Source organism: Crotalus tigris, unplaced genomic scaffold, assembly GCF_016545835.1.
Source record: "Crotalus tigris isolate CLP2741 ecotype Arizona unplaced genomic scaffold, ASM1654583v1 scf7180000017765.3138416, whole genome shotgun sequence".
Classification (NCBI taxonomy): Eukaryota; Metazoa; Chordata; class Lepidosauria; order Squamata; family Viperidae; genus Crotalus; species Crotalus tigris.
The window spans coordinates 1,547,700-1,560,797 of record NW_024096620.1 but is presented as its reverse complement, the minus strand read 5'-3'; the positions used below and the strand labels follow the sequence as shown (position 1 = coordinate 1,560,797).

The window sequence follows — 13,098 nt, the reverse complement described above, 5'->3', positions numbered from 1 at the left end:
ACTTAAATTTTCCTTCCCGCATCCCTGTGGGCCACAATTGACAGTTTTGCAGTCGGAAATTATATGCAAGAAGCGATACTCTTAGCAAGGTATAAATGAAATTGTATAACTTTTTCTGGAATTAATTAATTTCTGGAATTAATTTAAAAAGTACTGGAATCTTTGCCTCTCCTTAAAAAGTATATCCAGTAGAAAGATAGTTGCTCTGTGTTGCATTTTTCTTAAGTCACAAAATGGCTTTTTCTTTAGCAGGGACTTGAAAGCCTTCAGAATTTTTACTATATGTTTGTAGTGGAAGTCACTATGGCCTGGAGGAGAAGGGAAATTGCTCCCATAGTTGAATCCATGCCAGAAAGATTTGGAACACAAAGCTGTTGTGTACAATAAAGACAGTTTTCTAAGAATATAGAAAAGCAGACTGACTTACAGCCCCATTTTTGTGCGTTATGGGACAGTATTTTGTACCAAGACATCAATTTTTGAAGTATTTACATACTGCCATAGAACTAACAAAGCAATAACTTTGTATGGACTAACCAATTCCAATTTATTTTAGATTATTATTGATGCTGATAATATTATCTCTGTGTGAGTAGGCATTCATAATTATCTTTGGGGCAGTATTGCTTGCATTTCCATAAGACTCATTTTCTGTTGCTATTTTGTGCTGAAATAAATTAAAATAAAGTAAAATTATTAGTTTTAATTACTCTGCTTCCTTGGAGGAGTACATATTACAGCTTCCTTGATTAGTTTGTGTAAATTCTCATATTTTTCCTGTGCTGGGCAGGTACCTTTGATGATACAGCTAGAGAGGTCTGGGAAATGAAGAAGGGGAATTGAATTACAGTTTCTCTTGTGCTCTGGGCTAGATCTTAATGATTTGCAAAAGGGATAAATATTTTATTTCATTCTAAATTTTATAAAAGTCATCTGGGGAATTGATTCAAATTTTAATGGAGCATATACTTTAGCATGGAGAATTTTCTAGTGGAAATCTCTAGTGGGACTGGGAAAAGGCTGTCTAAATCTCTGGAAAATTCCAACAAGTTGAGTCACTATAAGGCAATCTTGTTTGTTGACAATGCATTCTAGTAGTGAATGATAATCTCTTATATTGGCTAGATCAGGGGTCCCAAACCCCCGGTCCTTGGCATGCCAGCAACTGGTCCGCACAAACAAGCAAAGCCCAGTTTGTGGGATGCAGGCAGCACAGAAAACCACTCGCTCTCTGGTCCATGGAAAAAAAAGCTTTCTCTATGGAACTGGTTAATGGTGCCCAAAAGGTTAGGGCCCTCTGGCCTAGATGCTTGTATATTCTTACAGAAAAAAGAACTTTATTATGTTGAAACAATTCTTAAGTAATGAACATCAAGTTATTAGGGTAACTAACATTTCACAAAATATTAGTTTCTGGGACTAAACATTTTGCTGAAGTAGGTATTGCTTTTTTTCCCCCTCAAAAAGCATTATCGTGAACCAACACAACACCAGAAGCGATGTCATAGAAAATCCCACTAAATGTGAAGTTGCCAAAGGAGTACTGCTAATGAAGGTCATTTGACCATTAATTCAGAAGTCTGTGAAATGTTATGAAAACTCAGACGAGCCATCCATAACAAGCATCGGGCCATGCTGACTTCCGGTGTGGTGTTGGTTCATGACAATACTCGCCTGCACACTGCTAGACTTACCCAAGAACTTTTGAAGCAGTTCTATTGCAATGTTTTCGATCACCCCCCCACAGCCCAGATTTGGCGCCAAGTGACTACTGTTAAGGTATTTCAAATCTTGTAAGACATTACAAGAAGTCCTTCAATTTGACATAATGGCGATTATGTCAAAAAATAATGGAATGTTGTAGTTTTCTAATGTGTATAATAAAAGTTCTGTATCTGTGAGTGTCTGTCATTGATTATCAAATGGAGGTTTATTTCCAAATTTTAGCCTCCAGTCTATTTCAGAAAACCTTGAGGCTCCAATGGTGCCAGTGGAAGCTTTCAGTTATACGAGGGGGGACCTGATAGCAGTGTTCCAATATCTCAGGGGCTGCCACAAAAAATAGAGAGTCAAGATATTCTCCAAAGCGCCTGAAGGCAGGACAAGAAGCAATGGATGGAAACTAATCAAGGAGAGAAGCAACCTAGAACTAAGGAGAAACTTCCTGACAGTGAGAACAATTAAGCAGTGGAACAACCTGCCTCCAGAAGTGGTGAATGCTCCAACACTGGACATTTTTAAGAAGAAACTGGACAGACATTTGTCCGAAATGGTATAGGGTTACCTGCCTGAGCAGGGGGTTGTACTTGATGACCTCCAAGGTCCCTTCCAACTTCATCATCATCATCATCATCATCATCATCATCATCATCATTATTATTATTATATGGGAGTAGGGTTAGGTAGTTTGCTTCTGAAGGAAAAGAAAAATTCAGACAAAGGGAAAGCACAAAGAACTAGATTAAATAATTTAGACAAATCTTTCACTATTTTATCTTATAAAAAAGTTACGTTTGCATGTAGAATGTATTTTAAGGTCTTTCTATAATTTTTTGCCCTGCACTATAATGTTGAAAAGAGGAAACTTCTAGTCCAGATATGTCAAACACAAGGCCCGGGGGACGGATACGGCTTGCAAAGTGGTTTCATGTGGCCCGCGAAGCCATCCTGGAAACAGTGAGGGAACGGCCCCCACTGCCTTGGCCCTGGCCCAGGCCAGCTGGGAGCCAATATACAATTTTGTGGTGGCCATCTTGGCACTTCCCTGGTGGACCATGCCTTGGCACTTGTCCTGGTCCCACCCCTTTCTGCTAGAGACCCTCAGATCTGTTCCACTCCTGCCCAGCCCCCCACAGGCACCCTTGACATGAATGATGTAGAACTGGCCATGCCCACACAGTAGGCCACACCTACTCCATCCACACCCACCCAGTAGGCTGCACCCACCCTGGCCCCCCACCTGGCCCCCCAAGGGCAACCACAATGCTGATGTGGCCCTCAGTGAAATTGAGTTTAACACCCTTGTTCTAGTCCATATCATTATTTAATATTCTTGATGTATCCATATGAAATCCACAAACCGCAGCAAGATTAACATATACTCAAAATTGGAAAAGAAACCCCCCCTGAAGAAGAAATACTAAACAAAATTCTATCCTGTGCGGAAATGGACAGACTGACATTAGAACTCAAAAATAAAACAGTACTTTGAAATTTGGAATAAAGTGTACAATTGGTTGGATTTAAAGAGGTATGCTGGGACAAAGGCTGATGATTAAGTAGATAACCTAGAAATTTTATTTCAATATTTGTTATATCAGATAGCACCAAAAGTTATTTAATTAGGATGTACTTTATTGAAAGAATGTGCACTCTGTAACAATGTAATAACTTAATGTAAGGTAATATTAATAGTATCTTTTAAACAGGGAAATTGTATCATGTCCAATGTATCTTTTTTGTCTTTAATTGTATTATGTTTAATGTGTCTTTTGTGTTTTTTAATTGTATGTTCAATAAAATTTTGTAAAAAAAATCATTATTTAATATTTTTGATGTATCCATATGAAACCCACAAGCAAACTCATCTCTGTCTCCTATGAACACAAGAAAGGCCCACTGTATCAAGCCAAGGATGATGTAATCCAGCATTCTCAACCAGATGCATATAAGAAACTCATGAACTTGGATAGGAGGGCAACAGCCCTTACAAGTCTCTCCCAAAGACTGGTCTTCTGCCATTGTTCAAATTTACTATTCGCCAATCAGGATGTAGTGCACAGTTGTTCAGCTTCTAACCATAGATAACCCGATCCTCTATGCATTTTAAAACCATAGTAGTGACCATTGCCAAATCTGACCACTGCAAATTCCATTGTTTAACCATTTGTTGTGTAAAAAAGTCCTTTTACTGATTATTATTAATCTTATATTCTATCATGTCCTCCCTGATCAATTTTTGTTCCAAGTTTGCTTATTATCACTTATTCGTGAATAAATATTTGGTGCTTCCCCAATAATTTTGTCTTTTCTCCAGCAGGATGACTGTAGAGTCCAAATGGATGGGTTCTATGACGGCCTTCCTGCCTGGCAGACTGGGTAAAACTTCGGCCACACCCCTTCCTTTGGGCGTGACCCCAGTTTTGACTCAGTCTCGAAGCCTGGTACAAGTGCGAGAGGCAGCTCTCAGAACCAAACGAATTTAAACTCAAAGAAAACAGAAAAAAGGAATCCCCTCTCCTTCCCTTTGCAAGAGAAACTTCCTGGCAACGATTAGAACTGAGAGAGGCAGCCAGGATCGGCGGACTCGTGAGTGGGGCTAGCTGGGGAGGCTCGGAACGGGCCGGATCGCTCGCCCTTTCTTCCGGCCCGCCGAGCAGCTGTTTGGCGCGGGGGATCTCACCGGGTTGCGCGTAGCCCCCCGGGCCCTCCCAACAGCTGAGCAGCCTGGCCGAGGGAGCTGAGCGCCGCTCGGCGCGAAACAGCTGAGCCGCGCGGGAAGCGGCAAACCAGGTCGCCGCTCGGCTGCGATCAGCTGAGCGGCGCGATAGACAACGCGGCAAGAGCAAAGCCGGCGCTGAATTTCCTTCTATCCAGAGGAAAGGCGCAGCCCCCTCATGACTAGAGGAGTCTTCCTGATTGCAAAAATCAGGATCCGCCATTGTTTTTGAACCTCGTGGATTCCCGGGCTTCCATTGGGAGGCGTGGCTTCTTCCCCATTCGCCATTTTGGAAATTGATCTTCCCGCCGTTTCCCCTTGGGGGCGGGGCCATCACCCGGACTCCATTTTCCGGCAAACAAAGGGTTTTTTCCCTTGCAAGGATCTGAGGTTACCCAAGGAAATTGAGACAGAGGAAGGAAGAGGGAAAGCAAAAAGAACCGTTTCCTATCGTGGTCTGTTGCCACAGCCACAGACTGGGGGAGAGAGAGAGAGATATAAACTGCACCTTGTCTGGACTAGGTGAGGAGGTGAGGAGGAATATTCTTCCCTAACTGTTCCTATAGTGGCCTTTAGTCACTGCCTGGCAGGATCTTCTGTCCAAAGAATCCTGTCTGTCCGGCCATTGTTTGTATAGGCAGAGGAGGGCACAGTCCCAAGCATCTGCCTCTGATCTGCGTACCTCATTCCCCCATCCCAGGCATTTCCTACTCGGGGTGTCTGGCACAATGGCAGACAATGTCTCGTATTCAGTCACACAGGTCCCTCAATTGTCCCCCCCACAGCAGCAGCGAAAACGCAGATCCTCTGAATCAGAGGTGGGGGGGAAGAAGAAAGCTAAAACAAAGCACCTTACTCAGAAGGGACAGTCTAAAACGGCTGAGCGAGAGGCTTTGAGGAGACATTTGGCTTTAGAAAGACAAATTAGCAGGGCACAGAGAACCAATGCCAATGGGACAAATTTGGTTTCCCCTGTCCCAGTGGCGGCACCCAGCACAGAACCTACTGCCGAGGAAGTGCTCAAGACTTGGTCTCCTCCTGGGGAAACTGAACAGTTAGATTCCTCCAATCCCTCCTCACCAGCTTCTTCTCCCTCACCCGACCACACTCCAGCGCCTCACCCCAGCGACAAAGCGCAGGAGAACATATGGTCGGCACAATTTCAGGCATTCATGCAGGATGCATTCTCCCAATTCATGGCTTCCAAAGGGCAAGTGGCCTTTCACACACCCCGTAAGGGACGAGCTAGGCCACCCCCTACCAACATTTCTGAATCTTCCTCTCAACTAGGAGAGGGTGACTCAGTAGATCTTGACATGTCAGACATGCCCCTATCGGAGGACGAGGAAACCGCACCTGAGCAGGAGACGAGCTCTGGCCTCTTTAACCCAGCGCTCCTAAAATCACTCCTGATAAAGGCAGTTTCCACAGTCAGCCTAACATCAGTACAGGATGAGAGGCCATCGACAAGCAAGGAGGCCAACCCTCTATTTGCCAAAAAGGTCCCACAGGACAAGTACATTCCATGTGCGGAGGTCTTCATGACCACGCTGGAGGAACAATGGTCCTCACTTGCAAGCCCACCGGCACCTAACAGCGCGGAGAGGAAGCTTTTCAACCTATCTCCCTCCTTCTCTAACATGTTAGAGGTTCCCACTGTAGATAACCCCTTGATCTCATTATTCTCTACCTCCGCGATTCCAGGAGACATGGCGGAGGTCTTGAAACCTGAGGAGAAGAAATTTGAACACTCCTTCCGGCATTCCCACATGGCTGCAGCCTGGGCGGCCAGAGCAGCCACCTCATCATCATTCTTCGCGAGGGCCTGCATCATGTGGCTGAGGGAACTGCAGGGCACGGTGCCTCCAGACCAGGTCAGAGTACACCAGACATTGGCCAAACTCCTCGCGGCCTCTCAGTTCATGTCTGACGCTTCACTGTACGCAACAAAGTATGCGGCAAGATCCATTGCGGCCACAGTGGCCTCGCGTAGGCTACTGTGGCTCAAAAACTGGAAGACAGACCTGAGGTCCAAATGGCGTCTCTCGACGTCCAAATACAGTGGAGAGGCCCTATTTGGTTCCATTCTGGATCCACATGTCAGCGAAGGCAGAGACAAGAAAAAAATCCTAGTACATCCATCAAAGAAGTTAGACAGGAGAGGCAGTCAGGACTTCCGGAGGCAGGGCTCCCGCCCAGGAAGCCCCTGGGAATGGAGGCAGCCCTTTCGATCAGGGCAATCCTGGGACTGGCCCAGAGGCTCACGATCCTTCTACCCGAGACAGGATCGAACCCAGGATCGCCAAAGCCCGGGAGCCAGGGGCCAGTTCCAGTCCAGACGCCCATATAGAGGAGCGGGAGGCAGATCCTTTAAGCGTACCAAGTGACGCCAAACAGGATACACCCATCGGGGGTCGGTTAGGAAATTTCACCGAGGTCTGGGAACAGACCACCACCGACGCCTGGGTCCTGGAAACGATCAGGCATGGCCTGACCTTAGACTTCTGTTCTCCCCCTCCAAACCGGTTCATCAGATGTCCCATCTCCAGAAGAGTACACAAGACAAGGCTGATAACTTCGGCCATAGCTCACCTCCTGTCAATTCAAGCCATAGAGAAGGTACCAACGGAAGAGGAAGGAAGAGGATTTTATTCTATCCTCTTCGTTATCCCAAAGACATCAGGAGGGTGGAGAGCAATCTTGGACCTGAAGGGCCTGAACTATTTCATAAAGTACAGGAGGTTCAAGATGCACTCCCTAAAGTCCATACTAGCCAGCGTCAGGGAAGACGATCTACTATCCTCAATAGATCTCACAGAGGCGTACCTACACATCCCCATCCACCCCAGCTACCGGAAATTCCTCAGATTTACCTACGCGGGGCGACATTACCAATACAGGGCATTACCCTTCGGACTGTCGTCAGCACCAAGGGTATTCACAAAGATCTTAGCTGTACTAGCGGCCCACCTCAGGTTGATCCCGGTTCGCGTCCAGTTTTATCTGGACGACATCTTGATCCAGTCCAGATCTCGGGAACAAGCAAGGGCAGATCTCAAGACCACAATCCGAACCCTACAGGGGCACGGATTCTCGGTCAATCTAAACAAGAGCCACCTCATTCCCTCAAGGAGACTGCAACACCTGGGCGCGGTGATAGACACGTCACAGTGCAGGGTATTCCTTTCCCAGGAGCGACTGATCAGCATATCCAAGCTAATCCACCAAGTTCAAAGGATCAGGAGAGTGCCCTTGCTACAACTCTCGAAGCTCCTGGGGAAGATGATATCTTGCATGGGCATCATCCCATGGGCAAGGCTCCACTCGAGGGAGTTGCAGTGGTTCCTCCTACCCTACCAGAGGAGGAACCTCAGCACCTCCAACAGGAGTGTGCTGGTACCAGCACAGGTGATGAAATCACTAAAATGGTGGCTATCCCCCACGACACTCAAGGGGAGCATATTCAGGGAACTGAACAGGGTCACACTCACGACAGACGCGAGCCTGTTCGGATGGGGAGCCCACCTGGGAACACAGATAGCACAGGGCCAGTGGGGACAGAAGGACCTGTCACACAGCATCAACTGGCTAGAGCTCCGGGCCATACACCTGGCCCTCCGCCATTTCTCACACCTAGTAACGAGGAGGCACGTCCTCGTACTAACAGACAACGTAGCAGCCAAGGCACATGTAAACAAGGAGGGAGGAACGAGATCAGTGGAACTAATGAAAGAAGCATTGGCTCTGGCTCGGTGGGCAGAAGCCAATGTGAGTTCCATCAGAGCGGAACACATCTCAGGGGAGACAAACACCCAGGCAGACTCCCTGAGCAGAGCCAAGGTGGACCAGTCGGAATGGCGTCTGGACCCGGCTCTCTTCGAGGAGATCTCCCGGAGGTTCGGACAACCGCACCTAGATCTATTTGCCAACCACAAGAACACACAACTCCCCAGGTTCTTCTCCAGATTCCCGTCCCCGGGATCGGAGGGAACGGATGCTCTCAGGTGCCGGTGGCCGGCGCAACTCCTGTACGCCTTCCCACCGCTGCCACTAATACCGGCAACCATACGCAAGATGATCGTGGAGGGCGCAGAAATGGTCTGCATTGCCCCTCACTGGCCACGGCGCCCGTGGTTTGCCGACCTCGTGGACCTTTCGATATCACCTCCGTGGAGGATTCCCCCGGACAGGGTAAAACTCAGTCAGGGCAAGCTCGTACACCCAGACCCCCAGTGGCTACATCTAGCCGCTTGGCATTTGAGCGGCAAAGCTTAACTAAACAATCTTATTCTGCAGGGGTGATATCGATCATACAGGCATCACGAAGAGCGTCCACTAATAGGATTTACGACGCTACATGGAAGGGATTTTGTAGGTGGTGCGCTTCGCTTCACCTAGACCCGACCGCAGTATCTATACCCAATATCCTAGATTACCTATTGGAGGGTCTTAATAAGGGCCTGTCAGTCAATACTATCCGCAGACAGATATCGGCCCTCTCAACTGTACTCTCCTGCGACAACTTAACTTCCCTAGCACAACATCCAGCGATTAATGCCTTTTTAAAAGGGGCATCTAACACAAAGCCCCCAGTCATACACAGGTACCCGTCCTGGAACCTGCCTAAGGTCCTTCTAGCCTTGACATCAGCACCCTTCGAACCTCTTGAAACATGCTCACTCCATCACCTATCACTGAAGGTAGCTTTCCTTGTGGCAATTACTTCAGCAAGGAGAATCTCAGAACTAGCAGCACTGTCAGTAAGGAAGGATCTGTGTACCTTTTTCAAAGACAGGGTCGTTCTTAGACCAGACCCGACCTTCATCCCGAAGGTAAATAGCATCTTTCACAGATCTCAGGAACTTACGCTTCCTGATTTCTGTCCAAGACCCAAACATAGGCTAGAACACAGATGGCACAAGCTAGACGTACGGAGAGCACTGTGTTTCTACGTGAAACGCACCTCGGCTTTCCGAAAGACTGAAGCATTATTTGTGTCCTTTCAGCCATCAACTATGGGAAAGAAGGTATCTTCTTCCACCATAGGCAGGTGGATCAGAGCCTGCATAGCGCAGACCTACGTCTCACAGGATTTGCCAGCACCCATTCAGGTGACTGCCCACTCAACTCGGAGCGCAGCCACATCTGCGGCGTGGCTAACGCAAGCTCCGGTGGAAGAGATTTGCAGGGCCGCAACCTGGTCCTCACCTTCGGTTTTCATTCGACATTACCGTTTAGACTCCCTAGCAGCAGCAGACGCGGCCTTTTGGCAGAAGAGTTCTTCAACAGGTCGTATCTGCTCAGAGTTCGGTAGCCTAGACATTCCCTCCCAGGGGGACATGAGGGCTTTGGTATGTCCCATCCATTTGGACTCTACAGTCATCCTGCTGGAGAAGGGGCGTTGTCTTACCTGAACGCCTTTTCTCAGCAGGATGATGTAGAGTCCAAGCCCACCCAGAGGATAGGTCTAGGCAGGGATATAATGAAGATATAATAAAGAGCTGCAATGTTAATTCCAACAAAGTTTCTCGCCTAAGTCAAAACTGGGGTCACGCCCAAAGGAAGGGGTGTGGCCGAAGTTTTACCCAGTCTGCCAGGCAGGAAGGCCGTCATAGAACCCATCCATTTGGACTCTACATCATCCTGCTGAGAAAAGGCGTTCAGGTAAGACAACGCCCCATCTCTTCCGCCTTTCTTTTCCTTACCCAATCACCTCCTGAATCTCTGTCTCTTCCTATCCCATTTCTTCCCAGCCCCTTTCTCAACTTTATTTACTTTGAGATGATTTGGAAATGAAGTTATTGACGCTTAACTTTGCATTATATGAAGTCAAAAGAAATCCTTGTTATTCTAAAAGTACATATAGAAATGTACAACTAAGCTTGTGAAAAGGCTGTGGAATTTGTGTCCTCTGAACTAAATCTTTTAAATACTTATTAATGTCACTAATATTTACTTATTGTAATCTGAGATATTCCTTTATTTTATAATCTCTGATATTATGTTAATGGAAAGTTGCTAGAAACATTGCTAGGTTTAATGGCCGTCAGGTAATGAAAGAACATACAGATAAGGTGTGTACTGTACCTAATGTCTTCCAACAGTTTCTTTCTCTCACAAGCATCCAGGAGAAACTATAGACTTAATATTCAACCATAAAAGAGCATGGTTGATATAAATTCATTGTTTCTTGCCTTAGCAGCTTTAAGATGTGTGGATATCGCCTCCCAGACTATCCTGAGCTAGCCTGAAACCTGCTTCAGTCTCAAATGCTATTCTAAATCTTAGTTATGAAAAGATACACTGAGAAACAACTTCAATTTTGTTTTGCATTCTCAAAAATTGTAACTCTGGATAGATAGCAGGGATTTTCTTGGCCTGCCCTTTGAAGCATCATAGGGATCGGATATTTATGCATGGTTTTAAGTAGTGAACCAATGTTTGAAAGTTATCTTTTTAGTTTGCTTTCGGCTTAGAATAATATATAAAAACAGGGGAACATAATTTGTTCAAGGCTTTCTAATTTCTTTTTTGTTTTCCTTTGCCATTTTGAGTTTGAACAAAGCTACTTAAAATATTTGTTTAGCAACAACAGGTGTAGAATTCAACAGATAAATTTGACTTGTTTGCAACACTGATTCTGGCTTGTTCAGCCTGATATGGAAATATTGCACTGGAACCAAAAAGTCTGATTGTAATTTATAGTCATGTAAACAGAGATGCACATTAGAGTTGGGCACAACTGGAGAATTTTCTGGTATGACAATTCTAGGATTCTTCTGGGGCATACATAAACCAAGTGAACTAAAGCAGGTGTAGACTGCTTTTAACTCCTGACACATGCAAACCCACAAAGCTCTTTAACTAATTGCTTTAGCTATGCCAACCATTTATTTATGATAGTTTTGAATTATCTCCTTTGTTCATCTCTTTCTTTGTTGGTTGAAAACCAGGCAGATTTAATGAAGTCAGCTGTTGTTGGAGAAAGTGGAAGGTTAATGCATTTGTCAAAAACATCCTTGAAAACTGACTATCAGATGCGGTTGTTACCAATATGACTTCTCCACTTAGGCCCATATTTTGTAATGTGGAAATTGCACATTCAGATTACTTTAGGAAATCATATGTTGCCATCACAGGACATCCAGGCTACTCATGGTCACTCATTAAAATGTAAAGTTTTTTGGACTTCCTTCAAGTTTATAGAGGGGAAAATTCTTTTGATTTCAAATTCACATTTAGGTAGGTGATATTGTGTCCTCGCTCGTAATAAGGAGTCAATCCTTCCCTCTCAGATACTGAAACTGATTGTCAAAATTTTCTAGGTTTTACAGTTCCAAACAATAATTGCCCTTATTGATGATTACAATCATAAACTGTTACTTTGAAACTTTTTAATTTGTTTTCACACACTGCAACTATATATACCTCTCATTTGTTTATCCTTACAGCTTGCTGTGCCTCACAGTGATGAATGGACTCGCTTTGCACGCACTTTGGTAGAGATCCGGGCCAACAGAGCTGACAGTGAAGAAGAAGGCACCATGGAAATAGCTGCTTAGAAGGAAGCCTAGTTCTTCCCTCCTATCTGTTGATGAAATTTTCATTGAGCATTAGTTCAGTACACTGTTGCTAGCAGTGTTTCTGCCAGCATTACTCATCAGATTCTTTCCTACTAATCATGCTGTGCGTAGTAGCCTGGAAGTATTCAAATAATTTCATCTCGTTTCTTCTAGCAAAAGTTATAAATAAGAAAAAAAGAAACACAAGAAGGTTTGTTGCTGCCTAGTTGATTAGTAATTGCAATAAGCAGTTAAAAAACTCCTAGGTAAACTTGGGCTCACAACCTTTTTTGGGGGGGGGGCAGTCCAGGTAAATCTATATGAAGTCAGATTATGATTGGATGCAGATGTGATGTGCTTTGTGACCTAGGACTGGGCCAAAGATTTTAGATGTGGTGTTTCACATGGTGACTTAAATAATGAATGAATTATGTACTGTATCAATACTATATAAATAGGGCTAATCATTACTGGTTGCGGTCTGCATGGAACATATTTATTTGAAAGCAGTAAAGCATGTGTATAATGAATCAACATGCATTGCCTTCCCATGCATGCTGGAATAATCTTGAATTCCAAAATAACAATTACAGGCAATCACTTTGTAATAAAATGGTATTTGTAATAGGCTGAATAAATCAAACTTTAAAAATACTTGTGATTTCCTGGCAGTTAAATATTTCATGTTGGACACAGAAATTTGTTACAAATCAATAGTAACCATCTGAATTGGGCTGCAATTGCTGTTACTACTAAGTCAATGTTGCAAAGTGTGCTGTAGCTATGTGTTACTGTTTTTGTATTAAACTTATCTCTAACAGTAAATGAGAGTATTTGAATAAAGAGGCTTATATAGTTGTAATATGGCTGTTTTTTTGCTTTTCTTCAGAAAAGAAATCAAATTCATTCTTACAGATTCAGATGCTTCCAATGTTCCTCTAATGCCACCCTTAGGAACCAACCTGCATGGACATCATCATCATCATTATTATTATTATTATTATTTTGTAACAAGGCTTGGTGATTAGATGTAGGTTTTTTTCAACATAATGCTGTCATAAATCCTGTGAAAATGTACAGGGTTGGCTCAAGATAACT

The 13,098-nt window shown here is 44.6% G+C and overlaps 1 protein-coding gene across 8 annotated transcripts in view; it reads left to right on the top strand.

Annotated features, from left to right (window-relative positions):
- Positions 1-12,862, top strand: part of DYNC1I1 (dynein cytoplasmic 1 intermediate chain 1) — a 252,049-nt gene extending 239,187 nt beyond the window's left edge. For all 8 annotated transcript variants that reach the window (XM_039341469.1, XM_039341465.1, XM_039341467.1 and 5 more), the window contains one exon: positions 11,890-12,862. In XM_039341469.1, coding sequence (XP_039197403.1) covers positions 11,890-12,000 — 111 coding nt within the window. In that variant the 3' untranslated portion in view covers positions 12,001-12,862. The remainder of the gene's footprint in view (positions 1-11,889) is intronic.
- Positions 12,863-13,098: the final 236 nt, after the last annotated feature.